Source organism: Silurus aristotelis, assembly GCF_946808225.1.
Source record: "Silurus aristotelis genome assembly, chromosome: 20".
In the NCBI taxonomy this organism is placed as follows: Eukaryota; Metazoa; Chordata; class Actinopteri; order Siluriformes; family Siluridae; genus Silurus; species Silurus aristotelis.
The window spans coordinates 11,512,914-11,529,328 of NC_139593.1; the positions used below are offsets into that span (position 1 = coordinate 11,512,914).

Below are 16,415 nucleotides of genomic sequence, written 5' to 3' on the forward strand. Positions count from 1 at the left end.
CAAAAAAGCCTCTCATCTACATATTAATATTTAATTCCTAGGAATTCATCCAGTTAAAAAATAAAAAAAGTAAATCAAGCATTGAAAGCTGTTATATACCACAAGGGGGCACTGCAAAAGCACATTCGACACCACGCAAGGCTAAGCAAGCTCCATTTCTCTGTGCTGCTATTATTAATGCATAAATGCATAAATATTATGCTTAAATTAATGCATAAATGCATAAATATTATGCATTTGTGGCTTTTTCATATTCATGCTCAGGCATGACATGTAGCCATTAAGGGAAAATCCAAGACATAATAAGAAAGGGAAAAAAGATGTACAGTAGAAGTGCAGATGACGAGAGCTGCCAGTTCAGGGCTCTAAACATTATAAAATGTAAATGTGCATAAAAGGTTCGTCTTTCTACAAAGCACAGAGAGCTAATCTGACCAATCAGCATTAAGGAATTGTAGGTGCTTCGTGTTATATCTCTTTCTATAATCTTAAAATACTTTTAACTTATAATACTTTAATATATAAACTATAATACTTTTATACCTATAACCGCATGGCTCTGACGCTAGACAGGGGACAGCATGTCAACCAACCATTTTAAAGATGCTCTAACACATTTTTCTAGCCAATAAAATTTGACCTCTTACACAAGTTGTTTAGTGGACACTTGTCCACTTTTCTTGTTACCAACACATTACTTTAAAAACGGATTAATCACTTATATAAAATATCCCCTTAAAAGGTGTCATTGTAATGAGATCATAAATGTTATTCACTTTACCGCTTTGTGATTTTAGTGCTATGGCTGATCAGTGTATACATATAAAAGTAACAGACCAGACAGACATTGTTCGTTTGTTCAGCAGTATGGGGAAAACTCAATTTACAGTTTAATGCATTGTCGGAAATTTGTGTTACGGTTTCACCCTCAGCTGTGCTTTTCCGTCTTGAATTATGGAAACTGAGATAAGTAGCAGTGCACTCGCTATCTATATATTAATATTGCAGACAAAACAGCTAAAAGGTTGTCTTAGAAAGAGTCAAGTGTGAGGATAAAAGAGAGCAAGAGATGGACTTTATTGGACAAAAAGATAAATAAATGTTTTAAAAGAAACAATAAATATTTTAAATGAGGTTGGTAATGATATCCAGTGCTGGGCTGATAAATAGATCAGTCAGAACATAGTTAACATAGCTCAATACTTTGACATCTGAATGACGTGATGTTTTGTCATTCAGATAATTATTATTGTTTTAGTGGGGGGAAAACAAATAGACACCATGGTTGGTCCAAACTGATTTTGCAGAGAAAGTAGATAGAAATTATCCTTGTAACATATAACTTGTAACCCATGGGGCATCTTAATCAGGAAAGTCTGAACAAAAAATGGAACTCTGAAACTTACAGTGGGCATTCACTGATATGCATACTGAGTGGTGTGTGTTGTGTTTGTAGATGGAGAGAGAGGAGGTGACTCAAATGAAGCAGGAGATTTCTAACCTTACTAAGATAAGGGAAACGACTCACAAGAAACTACGCCTGCTAGAGGACCAGAAACTGGATGTGGAACAGCAGAGAGAGACACTGAGGAACCAAATCACAGGGATGGAGAAAGGCAAGGCATCTCTCACACACACACACACACACACACACACACACACACACACACACACACACACACACACACACACACACACACACACACACACACAACACACACAAACACACACGTCCACTATGTTTTATATTATTCTTTGGGTCACAACCTCTGGTAGATTTTGTGCTTCTCACACTCACCTCAGCATTGTGTAGTTTTCTCTTGGCCTGTGTCTGGATTTTCTTTTTCTCTTACTCCATTTCTCCAGATCTCTGAATTGCTTTTGCATTTCCTCTCTTCTCCTGTTTTTCTATGTTTCTTTTAGTTTATTCACTATATACTGTATACCGTACATTTTAGACTTTTCCAGCCATATGTGGTTCTTTCCCAAACTGTTACCTAAATGTTAGATGTGATAAAATGAAGTCTTCCATTCACTTGAACTATTCGATCAAAACCTGTTCCAGCATGATTGCATATGAATCATACGAATCACATAAGAATCTTATCATTGGCTGTCAACAAACAGTTGTCCTATATCTATGCCTCCTTCTTCTTCTTCCTTTCCCGTGTTTCTCTTTTACTGTTTGATTTATTTATTCTTTCTCGCCTGTTTTTTCTCTTTCTTTTTTACAACAAAATGACACATGTTGTCATTTTAACTTTTTTGGTTTCCCTGTTTGGATGCCGAATACAGACTACTGCTGTAAATTTATGTTCTCTCACACAAGCGCAGAATGTAGACGCACAATTTGATGTCCCAGATTTTGCCTAATAATCCTCCTACTTTGGAGCACAATTGGCCGATGCCAATTTATTGAAAAAATAACAACCGACAATCATTGGATGGGGGGGACATGCCCCTCCTTTCACCCCGGGATTTACGCCCATGGTATCATAATCCTGATGTCAGCTTGTGCGATTATATGACTGCAAATGTTCTGATTTAATTAAATAAATAAGTGCATGTGTGGACACATACTTTCAAAAAAAAAAAAAAAAAGACCAGATAGTCATAGTTTAGGCGGTTGGTGTGTGTGTGTGTGTGTGTGTGTGTGTGTGTGTGGTCACGTGACTTTCCAGTGTGCAGCGCAGAGAACAGGTGTGTAGCCCGACACTGAAATGGTTTTAGAAAAAACGCTGTAAACTCTGTTATATGGTAATATTTTAGCTTTAGGATCACCATCACTGAACAGAGAGAGACTCTTTTTAAAGTTAAATTTACTACATCATGTGGCAAATCTGTAACAGATCTCAGTGGTTCCTGGTTGGAAGAAAGAGACGGCAGGCGATGGTTCAACAGACAGAGCTTTCATTTACCGTAATTTCCGGACTAATAAGCGCACCCAAATATAAATTTTACAAAGATTTTTATTTTGAACATAGATAAACCTGTCTATAACCGCAGGTGTCTACATTAAAACTAATGAATTTTACACAGGCTTTAATGAAAGACAGTGTCTGTTACACGGCTTGTATCTAAACAGCAGCCTACTAAAAAAGTAATTGTTCACTGTCTTCCTCCTTCCTTTCACAAGAATTTCTCTCGAAAGTTTATCTTTTGGCATCGTCGTGCGATTAAAAATCACCATCGGTGAAGCTTTTTTCCCGATGCCGTGCAGCTCAGAACACAGGTGAAGTGTGTTTTTTTATGCCTGGTTGTTTTCAGCGTGACGAATGATTCGCATTTCCTGTAGACAGTCCGAGTGAGCGGCAGGTCAAACGTCAGAGGAACCTCATCCATATTTATGATGTGGTGCGGCCCGATTCAGTGGGAGCGCATCTGATTTAATATAAAGAGTTTCATTGGTTCACCTGAACCCGTTCGGCAATTTCATTGGTCTAATGTTATGGAGCTCAGTTTTTTGTCTTGAAGCTTGTGAAACCGGGAAAAAATCCGGAAAAATCCATAAATTAGTCGATGTTTAAGCCGCGGGGTTCAAGACGTGGGAAAAAAGTAGCGGCTTATAGTCTGGAAAATACGGTATTTTTTATTTACTTTTGCCCAACTGCTTTCCTGTCCTCGAACTCATGACTGGACACACCCCCACTCGCGGTTATGCGCATCTTTCCTCGACGCCAACATGTAACCCGCGCACACTTGCGTATTAGCGCGCCTTCACCTGGGAACCTTCGCTTTCCCACACACATCCCCATACATGCAGTCAGCTCTGCCTGGTATCTCTCTCTCTCTCTCTCTCTCTCTCTCTCTCTCTCTCTCTCTCTCTCTCTCTCTCTCTCTTTCTCTCTCTCTATCTCTCTCTTAAATATTATATATATGCTGTATATATATATATATATATATATATATATATATATATATATATATATATATATATATGTTTTATTTATTTATTTATTTTTTATTTCAGCTGTACATTATTTTCATTGATGCAAATGCTATTTAATTTTAATTTTTTTTTTTACAATTACTGATTGCAGCATTAACACTAATCTGTGTGCAATTTCCTTGATAACCAATCAAGTAAACTTATGATACCATTAATTTTATCGCAGTTGCATATCGCAATATTTACCACAATAATCGCAACATACAATTTTTTCCAATCGTGCAACCCTACAATAGATTTATAATCAGACCTTAGTTATTCACTTTTACTAATACCTCTATGGTCCATCTTCATTCAGCTTTACAGAATTTAAGTCTCACTGGGCCTTATTCTGAGTCAATGTATGTAATTACATACCTAATATTGGAGTATTATGAATGCAGATTTTTTTGGACACTTTTCCCTGGTACAGTGAAAAAGAACAGAAAACCTGTTAACAGTTGATTGAGGCAATCAATAAACACGCCTGTAGAAAGCTTTAATGAAATCTTGCTTTAATATTACGTAATTTAGTATCGTTTGGCTTCCGAATACCCTCTATATTACTTTACATTTTCATGTTTTAAGCTTAACGTGCAGAAGGGTTCAGCATAGACACATACTTGTATCTTATATAGTGTAAATGAGTAACATGAATGCCACTTATAAATAATAACAAACTCCTTTGCCCAAACAGCTCTATTTAAAATAATTTGACTAAATTCAATAATCTCAGCGGGTCACCAAGAAAATCCATTTAAGCATCTGCCTCGCACAAGCATGAATGTCATTGCTCATATTTTGATGTGTCATATAAACATAAGCGGGTGTCTTAAGTGTAATGTATTCTCCGTCTGTAAGTTACTATAGAGAATGACTATAGAGATATTCCTTTGAACATGAATATCAATGCAAAATACTTATTGATCCTAAAACAGGCACTTTTTTCCTCAGAAATGGAGATTAATAAAATAGAGACAGAAAACTACAAGAAGAAAATAAACGTCTTGACCCGGGAAAAAGAAATGCTTACTATGGTAAGTGTGTGTGTGAATGTGTTTGAGCGGGAGATAGAAGTGCATGAACTTCTAATCCCCAACTTGAGCAAACACAGTATGATAGGATATACCATATACATTTTAATATTTAAATATATATTATACCACTGGCCAAAAGTTTTGAGAGTGAAACAAATATTAATTTTCACAAAGTTTCTTACCTCAGTGTTTTAGATGTTTGTCAAAGATTACTATGGTATACTGAAGTATAATTACATGCATTTAATAAGTGTCAAAGTCATGTATTGACAATTACATTGGGTTTATGCAAAGAGTCAATATTTGCAGTGTTGACCATTTCTTTTTAAGACCTCTGAAATTCAGCCTATTCTTGCGTAATCATCGCTTAGAGTTTGGAATTCTGCAAAGTGGGTTTTATTTGTCCACCCACTTTTTGCAGACTTACCACAAATTCTCAGTGGGATTAAGGTCTTGGGAGTTTCCTGGCCATGGACCCAAAATTGTGATGTTTTGTAACTAAGCCACTTAGTTTTGACTTTTGCCTGAGACAAGGCTTCATCATGCTGGAAAAGGCATAACTTGTCACCAAACTGTTATTGAATAGTTGAGAGAAGTTGCTCTTCAAAGAGGTTTTTGTACCATTTTTTATTCATGGCTGTGTTATAAGGCAAAACTGTGAGACAGCCCACTGAAGCTGAATCAAATTTAGGAGACAGATCTGGCACTTGCTGGACTTTTCTGGGCACTCTGAAGCTTTAATTTTAATGATTTTTAAGCACCAACCCCCTTTTAAAACTTCCACTCTGTTATTCTTACTCAATCAGAATCACAGAGTGATCTCCAGCCTTGTTTTTTGTCAACACTCTCATCCATGTTAACAAGAGAATCACTGACATGATGTCAACTGGTAGTTTTGTGGCAGGGCTTAAATTCAGTGGAAATGTTTGTTTTGGGACTAAGTTCATTTTTGATCACTCTTTATAACACTCTGGAGTAAAAACTGAGTTTGAAAAAAAAATATTTGTGGAATTCTCAAAACCTTTGGCCACGGCTGTACTACAGTATAATAGCATTGCTATCTCATGTAAAAATATAGGAAAATAACAGCTATTGTTTAAATGCTAAATATTACAGTATTACAATAGCATTATATTGTAATAGGATAGATATTTATATTTACAGTAATGTTTATTACTTGAATAACATTTATAGCAAAAATAATTTGTAATTTAAGAAATATCACTTATTATAACTAAATCATTAAACACATCTAACAGGCAGAAATTATATCATATTTATCATATTGTATATTCTTTATACTCTTCCACCCCTGAGATATTATTTGCTCTATTAACATTGTTATGAAAATGCAATTCACAATCGAGTAGCTTTCTGCACTGCAGATCTCCACAATATTGCAGTATTATTGTTGATATGAAGATAAGTACCCATTCATATTTAATGGGACTTTAAATACGCTGCCTTTCCCCCCCCACATGCACATACATGCAATAAATACATGTTGTTGTGTAAACCTGCATTTCTGAAACTGGTGGTACATCTGAGTTTACCTTCTTTCATCCACTATACACTAAAGAATCAGGGACAAAAATAAATTCTTCATTTTTTTCAACCACTCAATCGTTTAAAATGACAGCACTGACAGTAAATAAGTACTTTTTTGTATGTGTGTTTAGAATTTAATCAAGGCGGAAAAGGCCACCGAGAAACAAATAGACTTGGTCAAGCTGGAACAGCAATCGAAGATTGTTTTGGAACAGGAAATTCACAACTGCAAACACGAAGCGCAAAAGCAACGCAAAATAATTTACGAGCTGGAAAAGGAGCGGGACCGCAACATCGATAAAGCCAGTGGCCTCAAACAGAAGGTAGACACACATTCACATGCAGACACAGGGTTATACATTAACATGCATTCATTTACACATCTGGACTGTTTAGTCTAATCACAAACCCAAATCTTACTCACTCAGTCCCTGTTTAGCAACCATTGCTATGTTCCATTATATTAGTCAAGCTTTTAGCCTGTTAGCAGACATAGTCTCTTTCCCATACATGTTTAAAAAATTACAACTGAAATATTATATATACAGTGGAACCTCGATACTCGCGACCTTGACACTCGCGACCTCGATAGTTTGCGACGTTTCATTTTGAACCAGACTAAGAGTAACTCGTGAAAAATCTGATAGTTCATGAGAAGCCGCGAGTGGCTCGAAAGTTCGGAGTAACATTTCAAAACAGAGTTTGTACAAATAAATTACATAGAAATTTTGAAAAACTATTGTATTATTCATTTAAAGTAGTAAATAATACATTTATGACAAGTAATTCACAATTTTTGTTAAGTTTACAGTACAGTACGTGTACAATTCCCCTTGAAAAAGGAATTATCAAAAGGAGAGACTCAAAACCTCGCAATTTTTTGTTACTGGCGAGGGGTCATAGAATGTAACCCGTGAGTATCGAGGTTGCACTGTGTATATATTAAATAATTTTTCTACCTATTTCCAAAAAAAACCCCAAATGCAATTGAATTTGTAACTGCCATTTCAACAATAGCTGAACATAGCAATCAAAACATGATCATTCAAATTTAAATCAATTTCATACATGCTTTATTTGTATAAATGAGCTTATTAGACTAAGAATCATGCTAAATAGCTAAAGTGTTGTTTCAGGCGCCAGGTAAATAATTAGTTTCAGTAATTCGTGTGTGTTATATCCAATTGTCTGTAACATGAACTTGGCTAACAATGTATTTTTTTAAAAAGAGCTATGATTAATTGGTACGTGTAATATGAACAAGTTTGATTCATTAAGGTTTGTGTGTAATATGAACAATACTATAGTATAATTATTAAGTGTGCCAATTATAAAGTAGTTTGACTGGTTAGTGTGAAATATGAACTTTTTGACTGAAGAACTGTGTTGAATGTGTTAAGTTGTGTGACAAACATTTTCTGAACCAAAGTAAACCCAAAGTATGCTGGATTGCATGACTAAAGCCAATGTACAGTAGTTATACAGTCACTATACCAAATATACAAAGCAACCTATGATATTGCTACCGTTACTTCTAAATGCAAATCATAAAACATAAAACTAAAATCAACTAAACTAAAATTATATTATTTGTTTTTTTTGTAGGATATTGGATTGGATTTATATCAATGTACCAAAATGTACCATTTAATGATAGTAGCAGTTGAAACTTTAATAATTTGAATGAATAATAAATAGTTGCACATTCTCTTGTTCTTGGATGTCAGAACTTCTAGCAATCAGTATGTAATTTTTTATCATATTTGTCCCCATACACATATCTATTTAATTGTTACATGGTCAAAAATACACGTCAATAAAAGTAAATGAAAAAAAAAAACTTTCTTGGAAAAAACAACCATTACCACCGCCATTAACCATGGACTTCGAATATTCTTTTTAAATGACTGCTCTGCTAAGAAATCCAGCTGTTAGCTTCCAAAATACACGCAAAGCTGGTCAGCCTGTTAGACCACCTGGCAAATGCTGATAAAAAGAAACAGTTCCAAAAATACAGCAAATAATTCTACAGTGCAGATAACATTAAAACAGCAGTAGGGCACTTGAGTGTGATAAGAGGCATAAAATATTTTACCAAAGGGCAAAGATAGTTTGGAACAACTCAGTTGCTGGTAGCTGATCAGAATAATTTGGAAAGAACCAATATACTTTTCAAGTATTTACAAATTTCATCAGGTTAAAAAAGTACAAGAAAAAGCTGACCTGAACAAAAACCTGATGAACAAAACTTTACATGCTTTGCAAATGGCACAGAACAAAAAAAGATAAGAAAATCTAAAGAAAAGATGGTCAGGTCTCAATGTCTAAATTAATAATAATAATAATAATAATAATAATAATAATAATAAATAAATAAAAGCCCTTGCTTGGAAAAAAGTTGTAATCGGTTAGAACAGACATTTTCCATAAACCTACTGTCCCTCTCACAATTTTTTACAATATGATTTGCAACAGAAATAGTTCTGTCTGTTGTAGATACACAGTCTGCACTGAGTGGGAGTGTGTGCATGGGTGTGTGTGAGTGAGAAAGACAGCAAGAGACTTTTTATGCTCCCTCTTCTTAGCCAGGCTCATTCATTTTGTAACCCGTCTAACTATAACACCAAAGTTATAGCAAATTTGGTCTAAATAATAAATTTGTAAAATTAATAACTTAATTAATTAATTAATTAAATAATTAATTACTTTGGTTATTCATTCATGATGATTCGGGCCAGATTTATTGAAATTTACATGATAACTAGATGCTGTACAATTGTTATTGCACAACATGTGATAGTTGTATGTACTGGTCAGAAATGGGAACTTCATCAGGCACTAATAGAGGCCCCTTTGGAACAAAAACTATGCTGATCAATGCACAGAGAAGGCAGCTCTATTGGGATAGATAAAAAATATTCTATTGTTGCCATGGTCTTGTTTTATAGTAAATAATTGTAATTACATTAATAATTTGCTGCAAACAAAGGCATGTAGGTGCAGACAGTGTGTTATGATGAATAGAACCTATTTATTATAATTCTAGTGCAATTCTATTGTTATTCTATTGCAAGTACTGTTTGTAGCCTTAAAATTGTTGCTACAAAGTTGGCAGCACACAAATATCTGTAATGTCTTTGTATGCTCTAGTTTTAAAATGCCCCTTCACTGGTAGTAACAAGACCAAACCTGTTCCAGCATGACACTGTGCCTGAAGATCTGTCTTCCATTTTCTAACTAGTTTCAGGTCTTTTCCATGTTTGTTGAGATGTAATTAGGCTGAGAGTGTTGTTGATAGCTGGCCAATATATGTAGTTTTTGCTGTATCAAACACAGCTGCTTAAAGATGTGTCAAAATGAGCTGCTAGACCACATGTTGGATAACTATATGTTGTTAACACTCTACTGCTTATTTTGTGAAAATGTTGCTAGATATTAGCACACTGTATAGCATGATAGCTTCCTGCTATGTAGTTCCTTACATTTGGTCTTGCTCCAGTACCCATATATTTGTCCAATAAATAATGACCCAACTTTATGTTTCTCACATTTATTTCACAAAAGTGCTGTTAATAGGCTTCATGTTAAACCCATTCAAATAGATTACATTTAAACTGACCAATCTAAAGATTCCTGTGGAAAACTGCAATGCCATAGTAAAATTTTATACACCAGGCATTTTACAAATTACTGTTTGTTTTGGTGTACATGTTTGTATTAGACTAAGTTAATTTTGACTGGAAGCCTGATGTTTAGAAGAAATATGCCAGGTCTCAGACGCAAGGTGTAAACAGTAAACAGAGATTGGATAGCATCTGCCACTGATATGACAGCTAATGATAACTCTTTTTGACATCACAGAGATTAATCGCATCTGAACGGCTGAAATGTGTAATAATGGTCGTTATTCAGTTAGAAATGATTGCTATACCTTGAGATGCTTGATATACCCCAGGTATAGCCAGGAACTACATTAAACATTTCTCTTTTCTTTTAATTGCATTGACCTCACTCTTTCTGTCTTTGTCTCACACACAGACTCTCTCTTTCCTCATCTTTTACCTCTCACTTTAGTATTTATATCAGGGATCTTTTAAATGTATTTTTTTTTAGGAACAAATTCTTTGATTCGTATTAGCTGCCTAATAGATTTGTCTTGTATTTATTTGACAATTCTAAGCTCTGAAGAGAAAACATATGCTCTTCCTTTTGCTGTGGCTCGGTTAATCCTGATTGCTTTTATATTGAACTGGTAATAGAATGTTGTTAATGAGTGTGAGATATAGTGAGTATAGGGATCTGTTCAGATTGAGTTACATCTGAAATTGCACACATCTGTGTTCAGACTTTAGGCATAGTTACAGAGCTACAATAAGTCTGATGTAAGCACAGTGTCATGTATTTGGTCATCTCATGTACAATATAATATATAAAAATATATGCAGTGCCATTTAATGCAAATTTTAAATAAATGTATATATGAAATAGGCTAATCAGAGGAATTGATTATCTCTGTACTTATCTAGTAAGCTATAATTGCATAAGTGCTAAGTCAGCTTATTCATCAAACTATGAGCATGTATTCTTTATAGGTGAGCTACGTTTGCATTTGCAACAACTATATGATACACACAACATATGCTTTAAATTCATGTTTATTGCTAATTTATAGCACTAGGTTACCTTGACTCCCAGAAATATTGGCACCAAAAAAAGAGATCTGTACCATTCAATAATACTTGGATAATAATAATATGGATAGTTTAAACACCTTTTGAAGGCAAACAAACTGACCATCTTAAAAATTCTTGCTTTTGAAAGAAAACACAGAAGTTTAACATCTCAAGCTTAAGAAAACTATAGTTGGACCTTTAGGATGTCATATTTCAGTGAAATAACTGATTAGACCACACCTTCATAAAACCAAGCCATTTAGTAAACTTAATAACTGAAGAAATGAAAAAAATTGACAAAGTAATGAGCATTTAAGGCTTGAAGATATTTTACCAATCCCACTCTTTTTTTATAGAATTTATGTATTTTTTATCCTTTAATGCTTTATATTATTGAATTAGCCTGGGGCACTGCAGCAGTCTAATGCCGCAAATCCATGTAATCTGGTTCCAATTTTAATTTGACATATAATGTTTTGCATTGACTGAGACAGTGCAGGCAGAGCTGTTGCAAGGGACAATAATAATACCCATTTGATGTTTTAATCAGGCTCTTTCGAAATATTCTGATTTTATTACTATCAAACATGCAAAAAGGTTCTGCTGGATTTGTCAGCCACCACCAATATAAATTGTCTTTTCTAAGATGCTGTGGCTCTCTGGCGGGTGTGTCGGGTTGTAGAAGGATTTGTTACTGGAAATGAAAGATGTCTCATATTTCTGATGTATCTAACACTTTTTTTTTTGTCTAAGATCATAGAGCACATGGATGAACTTAAATCGAAAGAGATGGAGATCTGTGAGGACAAGAAGAAAATTGCTGAGGCAGAGACAAAGCTCAAGCAGCAACAGAACCTCTATGAGGCAATGAGAGCTGAACGGAACAATTACAGCAAGAATCTACTTGATGTGCAGGTATGTGAACATTATATATCACTTTATTCTTTGTTTAAATTGTCCTTCTCCTATACTGTTAATTACAATGTTACTCATATACATTTGTGAACCTTACACAATTTCAGTTTTTTCCTGAGCTGCTTATTTCATAGTTTCCTATATTTCAAGAATTGTTTTGCAGTTGTTCTTGTTCGGCTATTGCAGAACTTTTTCTACTTGGACAATGGGCATCTCTAGTGTCATACTGTCATGCTTGTCTTCTAACTGATTTTAGTTATAACTAAGTAAGATCAAGGGTGGAACAAATCATTCTTAGTAATGCAATTTAACACACATAGCCATAGTCAGGCACTTTATTTTCAGATAGTCTTTTTATGGGCCACTTATACACTTTTCTGGCCTTATGCTTCAAAATCTTGAAAGTTGAGGCGATTTTTTTTTCTCTAAACTTCATAAAATTTTTTATTCTGCAAAACAAGGAATTCTGTGGAAGCACAGTATAATTACTGTAATGTTAAATAGAATTATGTAAAAGTTAACAGAATTTAATATTTAAGGCTTATAAATCATAATGCTAAAGCAGTTATAGATCATTAAACATTATAACAATTATAATTGGCTGATTAGCTATATGGCCTCTTTCTGTGAAACTAAGTGGTCCATCAATTGGGAATATGGCCTACAATGAACAGATACCTGTAATGTTAAAACAATTTTTTTTTTGAATTGTATATTTTTTATACTGTTTTGCAAATGTAAACCAGAGCAGAAATCATGAACTCGAGATTAAATTTAAAAATGCTATTTTTTATGCTATTTATTCACATGTATTACAAGCCAGTTAGGGGCTATTAATAATATTAACATACAGTACTTCATCTAACACAAATTCAGCTGCCAGCAACTGGAATTTTTTTTCTGTTGATGTAGAGTAGCAAGGTGTCACAACAGAAGATATATATGAACCACCTGGAGTGTATTATGTAAATAATTAACTGTTTTTTATTTTTTTTTTGTCAGTTTTTTATTATATACACAAGTAATACACAAGTAAAATTGTGAATAAATCAACACCTTCTGGCCAATCAGATTTGAGAAACAGAGTGTAGTAGGTAGAAGGTACTGTGACAATCATTAAGAACCCCCTGAAACACACTGGTTATATGTGTTTTAAATCCAATGAAACAATTCCTCTTGAGCTTTTGGATGGTCGTATGATAAAGGTACAGCAGAAAATTGGCTTTTTATTTGGCAACTCTGTTTGCTGTGGATTTATTGTTGGCTTGCACGTTCTTGACTGGATGCTAATACATATGCTTTGCTTTGAGTGCAATTTTTTTTTTTATTATTTATAAACCATATGCCCGTTTAAATGGTTTGTCACAGCTTTTATCATTAGCAGTCATCTCTTGGAGTGAAGCGTGCGTTTATCACTCGCAAGTGTGTATTTCAGCACTGGGGACAGTATTTTACCTTTGATACAGTACTGGGTTTTGAATGGTAAGGTTTGTATCAAAATTCTGTAGATTTTTTTAATCTGATCAGCCAGAAGGTTAATTTGATTAATTTGCTTCAACAACAGCTGTAATTCAAAGGACAGTTTTATAATAATGGGTTTCTTCTACATTATACTTGTCTATATATTAGGCAGTTATATTAGGCAGTGGGTCATAATCTTATGGCTGATTGCTATTTATATACAGTGTATATATACAGTTATATATAGCGTTTTTAAGTAATAGCCTTCTAAATTGATTTGGTAATTTTAGTACATTATTTCTTGCAAAAACATTAATGGCCCTGTTTAAGTTATTCCACACATGATATTCCATTTGTTGATTTAACTATATATGATATATATATATATATATATATATATATATATATATATATATATATATATATATATATATATATATATATATATATATATATATATATATATATTTATATCATACATGACAGTTTATACCAAATAAATGCCTTCTACAGCATTAAAGAGCCACCAGATGTATGTAAAATCTGTGTATGAGCTTACACCAATGTATGTCAGTGTCTGCTTAATTGTGTGTGTCTATGTGTTGAGTTGAGTGTGTACATCTGGTTGTACTTGTGTGTTCTACCAATTTTTGTTGTTTCTGTGTTAGACTGTCTCTTTTTTTCTCATTCATGCTCTGTGTATGTGTGTGTGTGTGTGTGTGTGTGTGTGTGTGTGTGCAGCATGACATCACAGATTTAAAGCGTAAGATGAAGTCCATGAGCCAAGAGAATGGTCAGCTCACAGAAGAGATCAAGAGCAAAGAGGCTGCACTGTCCAAAGAGCATCTAGCGATCCAGCACTTAAAGAAAGAAAAAGAATCTCTTAAGGTACAAGATCACTCTTATATCCTCTCTACTATTACCAACATAAACAACAACATAAAAAAAACCTTACCTTTTTCTATTCCACCTTTCTATTTACTTCTTCCACAGCACTAACTTCTCTGTCTGTCTTTATTTTTCCCCTACTCCTGCAAGTCACCCCTGTCTATTTTTTTTGACCAGGCAGAATTTAGCAATCACTTGTTGTACATTTCTTTTATTTACCTTTTCGAAGTACTATTTCATTTTGTATTTTATTAATTTTTTAATAAAGTCAAATGTGAGGCCATAATTTTAAAGAAACTGTGTTACTTTATGCATCATGTCTTGAAACATAAAACCACCAAATTTAATAAGACTGTGCTTTTATTTTCACATGACTGTATATGTAATATTTTCTTCCAGTGCTTACACTCATTAAAAGCCTCAAACCTGCCTGGGGGTCCTGTTAGCCTCCAATTAAAGCAGCTTATTAGAATTTAATAATTCTAAGTAATAGACTACATTTTCAAATATTTAGGGAATACAGAGTTGTTTAATATGAGGACAGAAGCTGCTCTTAGCCCATGTCAGGTCCAGATGATTACTATTTAAAAAGCGTGAGGGCGGACTGGGTTAATTGGAATGATCACTTCTTTTGAAAACATTATACACTCTTCAACCACTAGCTGCAAAGGTTTGGCCCTGGGTAGAAGAACTCAGAAGAACAAGGTTCTTCAGCATATAATAGAGGATAAGCAGTGTTATTTTAGTGTATTTGCAAATAGGAGAATTAATGAGTATGTAATAGAACTGACAGCACATGGAATAATAATTTTTCATTGGGTTGCAGGCACCTATTCACTGTCAGGTTGGTAAAATATGGATAGATTTGGTCGCGGCTAAGGGTTGGTTGATGTCTGGTAACAAGGGGTTGGTGTATTGTACCCGTTTTCTGATTTATTCTTGGGAACAACAGCCAACTATTTCTGTGTTGGCTTAATCAGTGATGTGGCGCACAAGGTGTGTTTGCACGCATTTGCTTGAAACGTCAACATGGATATGGCAGCAGGGGACCTGGGTGCAAGAGGAGCTCTACAGAAGGGAGGCCATATGGAGCTACTAATCAGGAGGTTTAGCTTTTTATCTTCTCCGATAGATCTTGGCTTCATGAACCCTCTAACTCTTTCTCCCAAACTTATACTACAAAGTACTATTTTTAATGTTTATTTTGCTCCTTTGTGGGCTGCCAGAAATGTCATCTTACTACTGCAACTCCTGGTGGCATCCTAAAGTGTGTTTTATAGGCAAATTGTGCTTTTTAAATGTCTTTTACCTCAGCGACTCTTTTTAAACCCTCTTCTCTCCTCTTGTTTCCTAAAGGCGGAGCTTCAGAGGATGAAGCAGCAGGCCCAAGATACCAAAAAGGATATGGAAATTCAGAAGGCAGAAGAGCACAAGTTGCTGAAAATCATAGCAGATGCTGACGCAGAGACAGCACAGCAGAAGAAAGAGCTGGATCAGGTAAGGCTGAAAGAAAAGGGATCTGTGTGGGTGTGTATTTATAGGTAAAGAGCTTACTTTAGTAGCCAACCACTTGTCATGCTATAACACCAAGTTCAGTCATAGAGTTTGGGTGTATTCCAAACATAAAAGTGCTGTCTGTGTGTGAGGCCGTAGGTTCAAATTGGTAAGACAAACGTGTGTGTGTGTGTGTGTGTGTGTGTGTGTGTGTGTGTGTGTGTGTGTGTGTGTGTGTGTGTGTGTGTGTGTGTGCGCACACAAGGGGAATGTTCAGACTTGTCACTCTGAAAATGAACAGTGGTGAAGACATCAGGTCAAACATAACAAGGGTTAAACAATCATTTATGGTTTAATTGGAAAATTTATATATGTCCTAGTATACGGGTAGTATAAATTTTTTTTTTTGTTTATTCTATTCCACATTCTAGTCCCTATTTACTGTTATAAAACCTCTCACCCCTTCTGGAA

At 34.7% G+C, this 16,415-nt stretch overlaps 1 protein-coding gene across 1 annotated transcript in view; it reads left to right on the forward strand.

Annotated features, from left to right (window-relative positions):
* Positions 1 to 16,415, forward strand: part of cfap58 (cilia and flagella associated protein 58) — a 60,879-nt gene that overhangs the window by 9,537 nt on the left and 34,927 nt on the right. The window contains exons 7-12 of the mRNA XM_083523116.1: positions 1,457 to 1,616; positions 4,883 to 4,965; positions 6,645 to 6,836; positions 11,940 to 12,101; positions 14,304 to 14,450; positions 15,807 to 15,947. Of these exons, the coding sequence (XP_083379242.1) occupies positions 1,457 to 1,616; positions 4,883 to 4,965; positions 6,645 to 6,836; positions 11,940 to 12,101; positions 14,304 to 14,450; positions 15,807 to 15,947 (885 nt within the window). The remainder of the gene's footprint in view (positions 1 to 1,456; positions 1,617 to 4,882; positions 4,966 to 6,644; positions 6,837 to 11,939; positions 12,102 to 14,303; positions 14,451 to 15,806; positions 15,948 to 16,415) is intronic.